The 16,611-nt window shown below is 49.6% G+C and overlaps 1 protein-coding gene across 4 annotated transcripts in view; it reads left to right on the forward strand.

Annotated features, from left to right (window-relative positions):
* Nucleotides 1-16,611, forward strand: part of MINDY4 (MINDY lysine 48 deubiquitinase 4) — a 133,917-nt gene that overhangs the window by 26,731 nt on the left and 90,575 nt on the right. For all 4 annotated transcript variants that reach the window (XM_027835857.1, XM_027835859.1, XM_027835860.1 and 1 more), the window contains exon 5: nucleotides 1,021-1,424. In XM_027835857.1, the coding sequence (XP_027691658.1) occupies nucleotides 1,021-1,424 (404 nt within the window). The remainder of the gene's footprint in view (nucleotides 1-1,020; nucleotides 1,425-16,611) is intronic.

Consider the following 16,611-nt stretch of genomic DNA (forward strand, 5'->3'; position numbering starts at 1 on the left):
CTCTAATACAGAAGAACTGAGGCAGCCTGGCAGAGATGAGATTTGGGTTCTAATCTTGGCTTTACCACTAACTCACTGTGTAACAGTAGGAAAGTCTCTCTCTGGGCCTCAGTTTCCCCATCTGTATAATGGGTGTGTGTGTAAACTAGCCAGTCTCTAAGGCCCCTCCTAGCTCAGAGAGAGACATAAAAATGACTATTGGTAATAGCATGCCAAGTAGGGATGGAGTAGACTCTAGATGGACAGCTAGGGAACCTGGGGAAGGGGGGAAGTCTTCAGGGGATGTTTCTCAGCCCACTTTGAGAGAACCCAGGGGCACTCTGAGAAGAGGAAAGCAACAGGGTGCTCCCCCCGGAGGCATGTGAGGGGGGATCAAAACCCTTCTCTCTCAGACTCCCAGCCCAAAGCTCAGAGGATCCATCATCCACTCATCTGTCTTTCAGTAGCATGCCCCTAATATTTGGAATGACAGTCCAGCCCCTTTTCCTGAAACTCCAGGCAACAATGGAGAGGTGGAGAGGTGAGGTCCACCACCTGAATATAGAGGCCCTGAGCCGCGGTCTTAGCCTTGGCCCTGACCCGGCTGGCCAAAATAGCACCCACTGAGTTCTGCCAACACCCCCCACCCCTGTTAAAAAGCCTAAAGATTATCTGTCTTTGTATCTTCAGTGTCTTGTATAGTGCCTGGCATGTAGTAGGTACTGGATAAATACTTCCAGATTGATTAGGCAGTGATTCAGAAATGCCGGCCGTCGGTGATTGTTTTTAATGGCTTCTCTGTCAGTGATTAGCCTCAGGTTACTGCAGGAAGTTTTGGTTATGTACGATTTTCAAGCAAAGTGGAACCCGTTAGACGTTGTACTCTGCGGCATTGGACGATGGTTTGAGCCAGTTCCTATGGAGGCGCCTCCCCTTGCCCAGCAGCAATGAAAAGAAAAGATTTCGGTTCTGCTAAAACTCTGTTGTTGTGAAGGGATCTGACTGAAAACACTGACTGCTTTTTGTTGGTAACTTTCTCAGGATCCCCTCAGAAAACGTTTCCTGAGACGGTTGTCAGGACTGAACGCAGCGCAGAGCAGAGACCAAGACCCTCCCGAATCCTTAGAGCTATCCCTTACTGGCCACGTTCTGTCTGACGCCTCGGCGGCTAAGAATGCCTCTTCCTTCAAAAAGTCCCTGGGCAGTCACAGCAGTCTGGACTCCGAGAAGCGGAAGAACCCGTCCAGCGCTTCTGACCCTCTCAGCAAGATGCGCTTGGACAAAAACAGACTGAAAGACTTCCCGGAAGGCAAGGCCACAGTGAGCGATACCGCCGAGAAGACTGGGCCAGATGGGAGCTTGCTCTTTCCCTGTGGAAGTTCACAGCCTTCTCAGGGAAGACAGGAAAAGGCTTTCAAATGGAATCCTCAGTCGTTGGCCAACAGGTAAGCCTTTGGTGAGCTGCAGCTCCTTTCTAAAGAGGGCCTTGAATAAACCAGAGGAGACACGTGAGTCTGTACCCAAGTGACCCAACTGCCTTCTTATGTAACAAACCCCCTTGGGACCGTTCCTTTTACCAGGGAATTCATGTCTGGACCCATGGCAGCTGCCTTCCCCGGAGACCTAGCCGAAGCTTAGTGGAAATGGAAAGCCCCGGCAGGTTGGCTCGGTGTGTCTCGAATTCCCTTTCTGTCCCCTTTGCTCCCTGTGGTGGCGTCGCCATCCCAGCCTTCTTCTCAAAGCCCCCCCTTATGAGCTGCTTAGTCCATTCGGGCTGCCTTCACCCAGTCTCCCTTTCAAAATGTGCTTTTAAAAAAGGACTTTTTAGCTTTATTCACTATAAAGGAAGGAGCCACTGATTAAACAGCATTTTCATATGTTATCTTTACGGGGGAGAGGGGCCAGAGGTCAGCTAGACCAGGGGCCCCAGTGCTGCTGGGGGAGACACACTCCGGTGGGAGAGCTTCCCCTGCTAATAGGGGGGTGGAGGGCTGCCTGCTCCTCCTCTTCGGAAGGCGAGGTCGATAATAAATAATGACGTGGTAGGTTGTTGTGATTGTACTGTCTTTCTTTCCATATTAGTTCCCCCTTCCTAGATTAAGTGGAGGAAGGACAGATTTACCGTGCCTTAAGCATGGGTACATCATTAATTTAGCTGTGAGTCACTTGCTCTAAGTACTCTGTTTAGCTGACACGATTTATTTGTCTAGGTTCCTTATTAGTCTGGGTACCCTAAGACTTCAGATAACCAGAACTCAGCTGACCCAAATTTTCAGTTAACTGAAATTTCCCTTTGAGGAGAAAGGCACATGATAAGAAAATACAGCTTGAAACAGAATTATTGGATGGGAAAACAAAGCTAATATTGGCTTCATATGAACATAAACCAAAAACTGCCGTGAAGATGGGAAATAAGGCCAAGATTCCAAAACAGCCTTTGAGAACACCACTGACTGGACACGTTCTTAAATCTACACAAAATACCAATGGCAGAAATGAAAACCTTTTACAGAAAAGTAGAACTGCTTCTGAAGCCTCACTGGTAAAAGGGGATAAAAGGATGATTTTCTCACCATCTCAGAGATTTACTGGGAGAAATTGCTTGGCACCGTAGACTGGAAAATGTTCTAGAGAACAGAGGACATAGAGTCTTTTCCTCCACCTTCCATTAATTACCTGTGTGACTTGAGGCCAGTTGGCATCTCTCGGGCTGCCATGTGCTCGGCCAGACCATCTCTGAGGTTTGCTCCAGCCCCATCCTCTAGGAGATTTGGGCTTTAACTCCCAGCAGAGGTCCTGGGGCTGGCCTGCATCAGGCTGATGGATCTCCTACACGGATGAAAATTCCCCCTCCCCGGGCTGATTGGAGGCCATTTAAGCCCACATGAAGACAGCAAAGTCATGGTTCCATTTTAAAAGGATTTTCAGGAAGGGCTTTTGTCATTGTGGCCAAAGGAGGCATCCCCTTGTGGTGGCGGCCAGGTGTTTGCTGCTGCCAAGAGTCTCTTGGCACTGACCTCGTCCGGTCTGGAAGCCCATCCAGTCTGGTAGAAGCTGCTTGAGCTCTCCTAGTGAGCCTTGGAGGTGGGGAAAGCCTGCTGGGGACCTGGGTTGGAATCCAGGCCCCAGCACTTACTGGGTGACCAGGGACGAGTCTTCGACTGTAGGCCCCAGTTTCTTCAACTCTAAAAAGGGAGTAATGACAGCAACCCCACAGTTTTGAGGAAAGTGCCTGGTAAACTTTAAATCCCTTCAGCAATGTGAGCACTTGGCTTTTTAGCCCAGAAAAATTGAATGAATGAGCTAGAGCTCCTAGTTAATTTTCAGGCTCTTCTCCTGAGCACCGAGCTCTGAGTTAGGTAAACCAGAGCAAAGACAAGGACTGGCAGTGAGCAGGCCAGTGGGGTGCTGTGGGAGAGACGCCATGCACATCAGCGACGCTATTGGCCACTGAGGACGGGAGATTTTTGGCCTGGAGCTGAGGACCCCAGGTGAGGCTGGACACCCGCTAGCCAGGCTCAGCCTGCAGGAACTCTAAGGGAGCTTAAGAGATTCTGGGCTTTCTGAGAGCCATTCCCTGTACCTGCCTACAAGCCCTGACCCTGGTGGGGTCTCAGTGCCTCACTACCCTGACATGCGTACCTGGGCCAGGTTTGGCGGAATTCATATTTTCCCGTGTGTAATTGTTGATGATGTTGGGCGATCTGGCTTAGAGAAAAGAGCCATTAATGAAACCTCACAGCTCTGTCACTGTCACGCCCAGACCTTTTAATTAACAAGCTGTGTACATAGGCTCCAATATATCAATGTAGGCAGGTGGTGGGGCAGCAACATTGGTTTGGCCTTGAAAACCTTCTCTGCCATTTCTCTGTGAAAGACTTCCCATCTCTAACCCCAGAGGAGTTTGCCGGGGTGCAGGTGTTGGCATGGTGGGACGGGCTGTCTCCAGGGGGCAGCTCCTGTTCTCGGAGTCTTTGGGCACATTCTTAGATGGCCTCTGGGGGGTCTGGACATCCTCTTCCTTGGGGAGTTGGCCCAGTTCAGTGCTGAGCTCCCTCTCGCCTCCTCTTACCTTCTGTGATTTTTGTGCTCAGTTGTCACTCGTTGGAGCCTCCAGACGAAGGTGCTCCTGGCCCGCCCTTGCTCGTTTCTCCAGGGATGCGCCATCTCCCCTCCTGGTGGGAACACAAGGAATTCAGTCTGTGGCTGCAGAACCAAAGTTTGTTTTGTCTTCCTATGTTGAGCTAATTGGCCAGACAAGCTTGGTGGCCTCATTTGTATTTTAGTCAATGACGAGCATCTGTTGGGTGGCTGCTGGGTCCGTGGTCTCGGGCTGCTTCCTAGGGGACACGGTGCTGGAGCTGCTTCTTTCCTCCCCAGATTACCCTGTTGGTGCTTGCCTCAGGAGGGCGGCCCTTTCTTTGTGCCCACGGTGCACAGAGCAGATGCTTCGTGGATGTTCCCTGCTGTGGGCTGTTGGGTTAGTAGTGGGGGCTCTTCTGAACTTGCCCCGGACTTGTGAAGGCTTCGCCACTCTTTCGGTTCCCAGTGTCATCCTTGACTTTTCCTTCTGCCTCACCCCATCTCTCCAGGCCTAGTTCCGTGGCCTCTTCCATGGACATTCCCTTCTTGCCACTCCTAAAACGTGACTCTAGTTTAGGCCCGTTGCCTCTCCCTGGCCACTGCACCAGCTTTCTTCCTGCTGCCTCTGCCTCCAAGCTCTCCCTTCCCATCTCCACACAGCCGCCAAGGTGATTGAGTCAGCGAGGAAACTTCTCGCCGGGGTCCGAGTCTTGATGACAAGGGGGGGCGGTTACTGGGGTGGAACTAACCTTTCCATCCCAGACTTTATGACAGAGAAAGAGAGGAAAGCCAGGCGTAGTCTGACGGCTCCCCAGATTTCTGGGGAAATTTCATATTTCAAAGATTCAGAGGGAGGCGTTAAGTCGGTTCTGTTGGCCTGCGAGTCTGGAAGGAATGATTGCAGGATATCTCTGGAATGAAATTCCGACTAAACGAAGGGCAACAGGCCTGCCCAGGAGGGCCAGGGCACAGTGTGGGGGCAGAAGGAGCTTGCTGACCAGCTTCAGTTTTAGAAAGGACAGAAACAAAGACTGGGGAGGGGGCAGAAGAGGGCCAGCCGCACAGTGGAGTCAGGTCCACCAGTCTTTAAAGGACGAGAAAGGGAGGTCGGGTTTGGGGGCTTTAAGAAAGTGATGTTGGTGAAAAGAGGGGTTCAGACAAAGGTGAGAGTGGCTGTGGGGACTGTGGGGGGAGGGTAATGCTACCCTCAGCGGCTCGGCTCGAATTGTCAGGGAGACTGTTGTTTAGAGGGAGAGGGAGAACCAAAGAACATTCGTGTCCAGACTTGTACGTGACAGGGATGAGTTAATTAGTTAAAAGTCGTTATAATTAAAGCAGGCGATTGCCTCTCGGTCTGTCTCTGCAGCTGTGTTTTAGAGGGACGTACACCCCCCAAAGTGGGCGCTTGCCTTGAGTTCTGAGGGACTTTATATAGCAACGTAAAGCCTGCTTAGAGTTTGAACTTGCATGCGAAAATGGCCGGTAGGTGGCAGCAGACCTCCGTGAATCCAGATAGAGCAGTAAATACATTCTGCAGATAGAGGACTAGTGTGGAGTGCTAGAAACATCTGTATCTCACAAGATAGAGTAAGGAGAGAATTTTAATTTTAAATTTATTTCTTATTGCTTTAATTGTTTAAGTCCAGACTCTTCACATCAACTAGATTTTGTTAGTTCAAAGAAACACAGTAAATAAACCCAAGGAAAGACACCTGAGGCTGTTAGGGGATGGGGATGGCTTGGAGTCCAAGAAACTCTGTCATCTTGGGTGACTTGGGGTCTGTAAGATTGCTTCAAACTCTTAGGAGGATCTCCTTTCGTAAAGCGATTAAGCTCTTGTATGAACAGATAATCTTTCAGCCATTCACAAGCTTGAGGTGCTGTGTCTAAAGAGACGGAGGACCTGAAACATGTCTTTTTTTTAATTAAGTTATTTATTTTTAGTTTTCAACATTTACTTCCATAAGCTTTTGAGTTTTAAATTTTCTGCCCCCTTGTTCCCTGCCTCCCTCCCCAAGACAGCGTGCAGTCTGACATAGGCTCCACATGTACAATGAAACATGCCTTCTGGGAGGCTTTGGGGACCATCATGGCCCTTGGCTGTTGGTATCTTCTGGATGCAAACCACCCCCTCCTCCTGGGGCTCCTGAATCTAGGGAGCGCAAGTCAGTGGGGCTCGCTGTGATCTGGAGGAGATTTATTCGTGATTTCTGTATGGCTGGCCAGGATGATCTCTCTCGAGCCAATGCAGATATCCTGAACAAGCCTTACTTAAAAGAGAAGCAGCCTCATAAAATCACCAGTGTTCTCCGCAGACAGGAACATCTCTAGAGCCCCTCCATCTCTTCATGAGGTGGGGTTCTATTTACTGTTTGCACTTCATGTAAGAACTCCTTCTTCACTCTGAAAAGCCATAAATGGTGTTTTCTTGTTTGCGGTTTTCTTCAAGTGCCAAGGAACCTTGTGATCTTGTGTGCTCATCACATATAAGTGGGATTTATCTTGTTTGAGGAAAGAAAACCTTGAAAGGCCAGATTTTGAATCATCTAGTCAAATGCTTTGTAATCAACAACTGAAAGAAAATAATTGTTTAGACGCTCTGATTTCCATTTCTGAGAAGTGCCCTGAAAGCACTCACTTCTGCATTTTGCAGGGAGGCCAGAGTGTCCTGACAACTCCTTTCAAAAAGTGAAGAGCAGAACTGGGCCGCCTGTTCCTGTTGTCACACAATAAAGACACCATCAGCAGTAATAAGTGCCACGAAGTTGGCTTCTCTCCTCTGAAAGGAATGGAACAGACACAGTTCCAGGCCACTGGCTGGTCAGACTGCCTTGAAGTCTGAGGTTTGGGCCAAGGTTTTTACCATGTTGTGTGTGTTTGCCGAGTACGTAGTCATCTTTACTAGAGCTTCCTCTAAGCAGAGTTTTTAGTCTCCTCTTAGAGGATTTAAGTACGTAAGAGGAAGCCATGCAGTCAGGCAGGTTGCAGTGCTCCTTTATCAGAAGTTTTTTTTTAAATGTTAAAGTTAGATGGGATTTGAGAAATAACCTAACCCTTCAGCTGCTTAGCTAATGTAGGACTCCTTCCTTTTCCTACGTCCCTGGTAAGTGCTCATCCTCCTGGTGTGGGAGCATTTCTAGTGGCAAGAAGCTTCTTTCCTCAGAAGACAGCCCAGGCTGGTTTTGGTCAAGAGGAAGGTCAAAGATGGTGGAACTCCTGATACCAGCGGCCTGGTGACATTTTGGGACAATAGAGAGGCTGACCCTCGACACCCCCCCCCCCCAGATTCAGCGTTTCCGATATGACAGAATAAAGAATTTTAAAAGCCAAAGGGAAGATTTCTCTTTCATCCTGGAGGTAAAAAGGAGCCATTGGACTTTACTGATTAGTGACATGGTCAAGCTTGGGCTTTGGCAAGAGAGCCACTGGTGTTTATTTAGTGGAGGATGGATTGGAGTGGAGAGAACCTGGCGACAGGTGATGGAGGCCATGGAGGCCTTCCTTGGGTGGAGCCTGCCTGGGCGGAGCCAAGAAGCAAGTATCGTGGAGGAGGGGCAAGTAGGGAGCTTCTGGAGAGGGGAGAGAACAGGAATGAATTCTGTTCTGGACGGACCACATGTGAAAGGGATGTCCGGTCTGAGATGTCCAGAAGGCAGCCAGGCAGACGGGTCAGGCGCTTAGGATCAAGATCAGAGCTGGCAATCATTCTGGCCTAGCGTGAGTCCTGTGCTTTTTCTGCACTTTCCGAGGTGTGGTAGACCTGGCACCCGGGTGTCACCCTACATCTTGGAGACCAGACGTGTGCTCTGTTGGGACTGTATTCAGAAATTTCCTAGAGGCAGCTTGAGGAATGGCAACATGGACCAAAGAGAGAGCCCAGCATGGAGGCTCTGGGCTTATCTAGACCAGGTTCAGTCATGGCGGGGGTGGGGGAGGCCTCTCAAAATATCAGAGCATTTGCCGTGTTTGGCTTTGTTTTCTGGCTTCAGCCTCCTGCCAGCCTTCGAGCAGTAGGAGCATATTCTTGCCAACAAAGTGCCTTTCTCTTTCTAGAAGGCTGGATCTCAGGACTCTCAAATGTGGAGAGGCAACCCTGAGGCCGGCACTAGAAGGGATTCCCCCCCATCCCCCTCCTCCTCCCTCCATCCCCCTCCTCCCCCTCTTCCCCCTCCTCCCCCCATCCCCCTCCCCCCCACCCCCCCCCCCCCCCCCCCTCCCCCATCCCCCTCCTCCCCCTCATCCCCCTCCACATCCTCCCATCCCCCTCCTCCTCCCCCATCCCCCACCTTCCCCTCTTCTCCCTCCTCCTCCTCCCCCATCCCCCTCCTTGTCCCCCTCTTCCCACCTCTTCCTCTCACCCCACTGGAAGTCTAGATTCAGGAATTCTGTATTATCCAATAACTCTTCCCTCCTTTATTTGGGAGCCTGGCTTCAGGAGCTTGAGATTGAGTATCTACCCTCTTGGCATGAGTAGAGGAAGCTCCCGGGTGCCTCTGGTGGAGGCTGATGAGAATGGTTTCCAGGTGGGGGCAGGGGAGGATGGGCTTCTGTGTCTGCCCAGGCCTGTCCGTCATCTGCATCACCCCCTCCCTCCCAGCCTCAGGCTCCAACTCAGGCTCTGCGTTCTGCTTTTTCCTGGTCTTGCCAACAAGGTCTCGAACTCTGCACCCCACCCCATTTTTATAGGTTCAGCATATAGCAGCCTGAGCCAAAGAACTCATTCTCCTATTGATCCTTTCATCCCGATTCACTGAGATACAATCAAAGCCCCAAAGGCTCCTTGGTGAACTGGACCCCGTTCCCTAGCAGTGGTCAGCAGCACGGCCTGTTGGCCGTTGCGCTGGAGTAGGGCTGCCTGCCGGCCGTCCCTCTTTGTCCTGGCTGGAGCTGGCGTGGTTTGTGGGGGAAGCCCCAAGCTCAGCCCCACTCCCTGTGTCTGCTGGCTTCTGAGTCATGCCTTCGGTCAGAACTGGGCCTCTGGGACACATCCAGTGCTTTGTCCACTGCGCTCAGTGCTAACTATACAGTGACGTCGTCCACTCGGGCAGGGCCCTCGTTGTCTGACCTGGAGCTGTGTTCCACGTGTGCAGATCACAGCGTCTGAGAGTAGGAAGAGATCTCCAGAATTCCTTCCTAGAGTCCCGCCTGTGAACAGAAGAGATCCCCCCAGGATAAGCTCTCCGACAAGGGGCACACGCGGCCATCCAGTCTAGCGGGGAGGGCAAAGCTGCTGCTCTCGAGGCAGGCCGTTCCTTCTTTGTACAGCTTGGGTTGTGACATCAAGCCTCCATGGTCGGTGCCGGACAGAACAAGGCTGACGATCTCTCCTCCTGTGCTCTTGTGGTCAGTGTGGCACAGCAAAAAGAAGCCCGGATGTCGAGGCAAAGAACCTGGGTTCGAAATCCTGGCTCTGCCGGTGCGTAGCTCAGTGAAGCTCTCTGGACCTCAGTGGGTGTTAGATTAGAGGATCTGGAAGGTCCTTTTTAGCACCAAGTCCTGTGTCCTGTGTTTCCCCCCGCCCCCCAGTCTTCTCCAGGCTGAAGATTCTCGCTTCCTTCAAACAGTCCTCATGCGCACGGACTGCAGACCCTTCGGTGCCCTGCTGGCTCTCCCCGGATACTCTCCGGCCTATCAGAGTCTTTCAGCTGAGGTGCCCAGGGCTGAACACAGCGCTCCAGATGAAGAACCTCAGATGGCATTCATTGGTCTTTCTCTGTGCTTGAGTCCTTCCTCCGTTCAGCTGTCCAATTGTTCTTCCCAAAGCCCAGGCTCAACCGTGTCACTAATCAGTAAACTCCAGGGGCTCCTTTTTACCTCCAGGATGAAAGAGAAATCTTCTCTTGGGCTTTCAGAGTTCTTTGTCACCTGAGCCCTTCCTCCCTTTGCAGGCTTCTTACGCCTTACTCGCCGTGCCCTGTGATCCAGTGACCCAGGCCTCCTGACTGTGCCACCCAAGGCACTCCGCCTGTCCACTCTGTATTCTCACCGGCTGTCCTGTGTGTTCTCCTTCCTGTAAATCTCCTTTAAAATTCCATATTTATCCCAAAAGCCTTTCCCCTCCTCATAGATCTCCATCTATCCCGCAGATATTTTATTACTGTAGTTGTTTGCTGTTGTCCCCCCCGTCAGACTGTGAGCTTCTTGAGAGTAGGGGCTGTTTTTGCCTTTCTTTCTATCTCTTCCAGCTAGCACAGTACCTGGTACACAGTAGGTACTTAATAAGTGCTTGTTGACCGCTTGCCTGATGGACTTGTCTAGTAATATCAGAAAAGGAAAGGAGGGAGTCCGGCATGACCTGTTTTTGACGAACCGACGCTGGCTCTTTGGGATCACTGCTTTCCTTCTCGACCTTCACAACCATCTCGTTAACGATCGTCCCAGATTGTTTCCAAAGGTCAGAGTCAAGCTCAGTGGCCCCTCTTCTGCAGACTCTTGTCCTCTTCCTTTTTTGAAAATCAGGAATTTCCCCCTCTCCAGTGTTGTGGCGTCCGGCCAGTTTTCCACCACTTTTCACGTATTATTGATGAGGGTTTGGCAATCGGCCCCATTTGCCAGTTTCCTCAGGATGTGAGGTTGTAATTCGTGTGGGCCTCGTGACTTGAGTGCACCAGTGGCAGCTGGATGTTCCCTGATTCTTTCCTTCCTTAACTTGCTGATGACAATCCATGTTAGGGCTCTGGACTCCTGAGAAGGTCTCACTATCGTGGAGTCCTCTACTCACAAATACAGTAGGTTTCTGGTGGGTTTTTTTTAAAGAATGTTTTTATTTTTTCTCAGTTACATGTAAAACAATTTTTGACATTCATTTTTTATAGTTTTTGAGTTCCAAATTCCCTCCTTACCCCTCTTCTCTCCTTGAGAAGGCAAGCATTTTGATATAGATTATACATGTGCAGTCATGCAAAACATTTCCATATTAGCCATATTGCAAAAGAAAATGCAGACCAAAAAACCCCGAGAAAAATAAAGAAAGTAAAAAAGTATGCTTCAATCTGCATTCAGATTCCATTGGTTCTTTCTCTGGAGATGGATAGGATTTTTCATCATGAGTCCTTTGGAATTGTCTGGAGTCATGGTATTACTGAGTATAGCTAAGTCATTCACAATTGATCATCATACAGTGTTGCTGTTACTATATACAGTGTTCCCTGGTTCTGCTCACTTCACTTTGCATCAGTTCATATAAATCTTGCCAGGTTTTTCTGAAACCATCCTTCTCATCTAGCACAATAATATTCCATCAAAATCATACACCATCAGCCATTCCCCAATGGATGGGCATCCCCTCAGTTTCTAATTCTTTGCCACCACAAAAAAAGCTGCTATAAATGTTTTTGTACATAGATAGGTCTTTTTCCTCTTCCTTGATCTCTTTGGGATAGAGACCTAGTAGTGGTATTTCTTGGTCAAAGGGTATGCGTGGTTTTATACCCCTTTGGGCATAGTTCCAGATTGCTCTACAGAATGGTTGGATCAGTTCACAACTCCACCAACAGTGCTTTAGTGTTCCAGTTGTTCCACATCCCCTCCAACATTGGCCGTTTTCCTTTTTCTGTCATATTAGCCAGTCATTGATAGGTGTGAGGTGGTACCTCTCAGGGGTTCATTTATCATTGCTTTGTACCAGCTCTACATAACCACCTCTAGACTCATGTCCTGTGCTTTTGCCCCACGTTACTAATTGCTTAGTAGACATGGATGTGTCCTGTAGCCTTCTCATTGTCTTCCCCACCACCAACCCATCCCTCTTCCTAACTTCTCCATTTTTGATTTTGTGTTTTTTCAAGGGTTTGCTAACTCTTTACAAAAATTTCCAGTCACTTATATGCAGTCAGTTCCACGATGTCTGTCCTTTCCTCTCCACCTGACCTAGGCCTCTCTCATGACTTCTTACTTCATCAGATAGAGTGCTAATACAGTGGCCTCTTAACTGATCTCTGCTTCCCATCCCTCCTCCCCAGTGCTGCCCTGGATCTGATCATATCACTGCCCGATCAAGAAGCCGCCTCTTGGATCAAATACAAACTCCCTTTACAGTCTGGCTTCCGCCCGTCCTTCTGTCATTCTTGTTCGTTTGTGTCCCTCGTACCTTTGCACCTTTGCTCAGGCTGTCTGCCATGCCTGGGGGGCAGGCCCTTGTCGCCTCCATCTCTTAGATTTCTTTGCTTCCTTTAAAATTCCACTCTTGGCCCACCTCTACCAAGGGTGAAAAATGATGCTACAAAGGCTGAGTGCTGGAAGGGATGAAGAAGAAGCCAGTTGGGGTGGGGTGAGGCAGCAAGGCTTTCAGGAGGGGTGGGATTAGATTCGGGGCTGAAAGGCCCCAGACAATTCACCGAAGCTGTGTTGAAGACGGTATGGAGAATGTTGATGTGATGGAGCCAAGAGGTCCAGATGTCCAAGGGCCTGAAGCAGGTTCTTCAGGTGGGGTCATGTTGGAGAGGATGGCTGACAGCCTGGTGGTGAGGGCCTTGAGTGACCAGGATGAGGAGGAGAAATTTGGTTCAAGCCAACAAACCTTCCTAAGCCTTGATTCTGTACAAGGCAAGGAGGGCTCAGTTAATAAAGGCAACGCAGAGGAGTGATTAGTAGGATTTGCTGACTGGCTTTGGTGAACCAAGGAGAGAGAAGAGGCAGACAACTCCTCGGTATCGTGTGAGTCTGTTGGAGTTTGTCCAAGAGTCCTTGGCAGTTTTATTACCACCTCTGGTGCTCCATGTTTATTGGAAAGTTGGGAAAGCTTCCTCTCGGAGTAATTGATGGATAGAATTACTGTCAGTTTTTATTAGCTAAAACATGGCCCAGACTTCCTCTTTTTTTGATCCTTTTGTAAATAAAGCCACTATGGGCAGTCATCCTAGGGCAGCTCCCTCGAGATGCTGCTACTCTCTGCAGCACACGGCCCCATTGCCTAACAGACCACTGTACGATCTGGATAACGGCATTGATGGTAGGCTCGGGACCCAAAACGGGGAGGAATGGGTGACCCAGGGGGGAGAGTTGCCAAGGTGGTGAAGGGCTGAGAATCTGTAACCCAGGAGATCAGGTGGAAAAGAAGTCTGGGGGAGGATGTGATGACTCTCTTCAGGTATCTGAAGGGCTGCTCGTGGAGGATGGATTGGATTTGCCTAGTTGCCCCCCCCACCCCGGCAGAACCAGGCGCAATGGGGGGAAGTCAGGGAGGAAGATTTAGGACTGGATGTCAAGAAAAACCAGCTTCCCCTCAGAGTGGCTGGGCTGCCTGGGAGCTAGTGGGCTCCTCATCCTGGAGGTCCCTCCTAGCCCCCCAGTTGGGTGCCCCTTGTTGGGACCCTGGGCACATCTCCTCCCTGCTGTTCCTGCTTCCACTGGCCCTCCTCTCTAATGCGTCGTCCACGTGGCTGTCACTTCTCAGCTCAGGAAATTTCCCTGGCTCCTGAGCCTCCAGGATAAAAGGCAGATTGCTCTCTGGGATGCTTAACTCCCTTTGCGCCTGCCTCCAGCTTCTCTTTCCAGACAGATTTTACATTACTCCCCCTCATGTACTTTATGTTCCCAGCCAGTGTCCGGAATACCCTTCCTCCTTCCTCTGTTGCTTGGACCTTTTCAGATCCTCCTGCCGCTGGGGTGGTTGTCCTCTCGTCCCTTGTTTTCTTTTGTATCACTAGTGCGGGTCCTCCCATGGAGCTTTCACAGTGAGAGAGGGCAGTGGATAGAACCATCTGCTTCTCGTGTGGGGCTCGCCATCTCCCTTGTGCCAAGTTCCAGCTTCTGCTGTTGTTGGATTGGCAGTAGTCCTGTGATTCTTGTAGCCTTTCATCCCTTGGTGCCTCTGTCATGGCTGAAGGCAAGAACACTCCTCTGGTGCCACCATCCAAGTAGACAGAAATTGGGGGCGGGCGGGCCCAGCCTCCGGAAGAAGTCCCAGAGTCTTAGCTGCCCTTCCACAAAGGTCTGTCCCAGCTGCCTGTCACTCCTGCAGGCACTGCCATGGCTTTGGGCTCACTTGACTTGGGCATCTCTCTCCATTTTAGTCCTCGCCAGCTGGCTGGAGCTGCTACTCATCTCTGACAGGCAATGATCAGCTTCGTGTGGTCAAAATATAAATTAGTCCACCCTTGAAATCGGGCCCACTCCATACCTATAATCAGAACTTTTCGGGCACAGCCTTCCTCCGAGGCATCACAAATCTCTTGGTGGGGAAGACTTCGCTTGGCAGATGTAGTAGCTTTCTGATAACTGCATCACCCCTTCAGGCTGGCGTCAGGTTCTGAGTCTGCCTGACCCGATGCTGATGCGCATGTGGTGGGGCAGGACCAGGCAGATCTTTGGGGCCTTGCTGCCTCTGGATCCTTGCCAGCTTGTTATGCCCGTGAGATGTGGGGGATGGTAGCACCATTCTTAACCAGCTCTTCTTGATAGTAATGCCATCCTAGAGGTCTTGGAGTGACCAGCCAAAACGGATTTCTTTCTTCTCCGGATCAGTGCTCAGTCCCTGTGGAGACACTGTTACTCACACGCTAGACGGGCCTTCAGAACTAGCCCCTTTCAGGTGATGGCTTTGGGCCAGTGTCTTTTACTTTCATCCATCTTTTCTTCTTGTGTTCCTCCACTGTCTTCCTAGAGACAAAGACTGTCTGCTGCATGGTGCTTCTTTGTGATTCCTGGCTCCTCTCTCCTTTTCCACCTGCCTTTGAAATATGGCGGGTGCCCTGACGTTCTTTGGAACGTATCCTTAAACTGACAGGATGCTGGTGTGCTGCTGAAGGCTGCCATTTTGCTTTCCTCTTCCGCTGGAATCTTCTTGTATCCACTCCACAGATCCAGCCTTGGAAATTGCTGACTATCCAGCAAGTGGACATCTGGACATGATGGAACAAGACGGTGTAGGGCCATTTTTGTCTTCTTGTTCAGAGCCCACGACGCTTCAGTCATGCATCTGGGTCTTTCTAAGTCCTTTTCTAAATGACCAGTAGGGGTGATTGACCTGGGCAGAAAGAATCTTTGAGGATGCCATTCACTGGCCGCTCTTTCAGGTGGTTTTTGATTACTCTGCTAATGATCAGCTGTGGTGAGTTGATCCTGGAACACACTCCATTCTCCATTCCTGCACTGCCATAATAGGGAGAGTGAACTTCACCATCGCTAGTGTGGAGCTCCAGGATGGAAGCCTTGACTCCTTTATGGAGGCAGGCCCTTCACACAGTCCAGTATCAGACTAGGAGGAAAAAGCCTCTCACTGCTTTATCCCCATGAGGAAAGGCAGTTTGTTCTCAGAACTCAGGCTATGATCGACTTCTTCTCCCCCTAGTTTTACTTATCTAGGTCCATGTTGGTTTCCTCCAATGGAACATCAGCTCTTTGAAGGCAAAGACAGTGGTTTCTGTGAAGATGATTTAGATAGCCTCACTCGATTTAAGCAGTGTTTATTCAATTCTTGTGACGTGATGGGTATCAGTGATTGTATTAGCAAATTAAGCAGAATAGATTAAGTTTGAGTTAGTTAAGGCTGTTAGGACAAGAGTTAGGTGATCCACCACGTCTTGATGGTTCTATTAGTTGCATTTGATTTATCAGCTCGATTTATCATACTGTATCACTAATGGCTGTTTTGAGGATTTAATTGCTGTATTACATGGCCCCTGCCCAGTGCAGTGCTCTAAATAAGGTACATTATTTCTCCAAATGTAGTATTTGAAATAAGGTTTACTTGCCTCTTTGCTCTTGTGAATCACTGCCACCCAGTGCCTAGAGACTTTTGCTTTAAAACCACAACTTCCTTGGACCCTAGGATACTATTGGTCAAACACTAGGGTTTGATGTCCTGTGGAAGGCCCAGGACCTTGCTGATAGGGTCTTATGGCCTTTGGAAAGCACCAGCTAAGATGGCCTGCAATGGATGACCTATGAAAGACCTGATGACAAAATAGTTCTGGTTGATGGACATTGCCCTTAGCCAATCATGGGAGCTCCCCTGCTATGATTATTGACTATTGGCTATGATTAGCCAATCATAGGCATTTCCATGCTCCGAAGGAACCTCCCAAGGACTAGGAACCTCCCAGGGACCCCCCAAAATCTATAAAGCCCTTCGGCCTCTTAGTGTCAGAGTCCCTGACCATGAGGAAGGTCTTGGACGCCGTTGATTAGGACCCACTGATCTTCCTTGTAAATTGATCAATCATGCTTTGGAACTCTGTCTTGGTGACTTTTGTTGCAAAATGGAATTTTGTGGTCTAACTTTCCTTTTCATCTTTGTACCCTGGTCACTGTCCCTTGTACTTTCTGATTTAATATATGCTGATTGAATTAAACTCTTAGTTGTCTGCTGAGTAAGAGAATTGGTAATTAGGAGGTGAGTTTTTTCTTCTGAAGCAATTTATATGTCAAACCGTAGTAGGGTTGCTCTTTGCATAGGTGCTGTTCAATTGAAATTACAGATTTTGGGGTTTTATCTCTCAGAAGAATGCACACTCTTCGAGGTGGTGGGTTGTTTGGTATATGTCTTTGTATCCTTAGCCCCTTGCATAATACCTGATATAATCCAAGGGGTTTAATAGATGTTTGTGG

Source organism: Vombatus ursinus, unplaced genomic scaffold, assembly GCF_900497805.2.
Source record: "Vombatus ursinus unplaced genomic scaffold, bare-nosed wombat genome assembly UNPS02014817.1, whole genome shotgun sequence".
Classification (NCBI taxonomy): Eukaryota; Metazoa; Chordata; class Mammalia; order Diprotodontia; family Vombatidae; genus Vombatus; species Vombatus ursinus.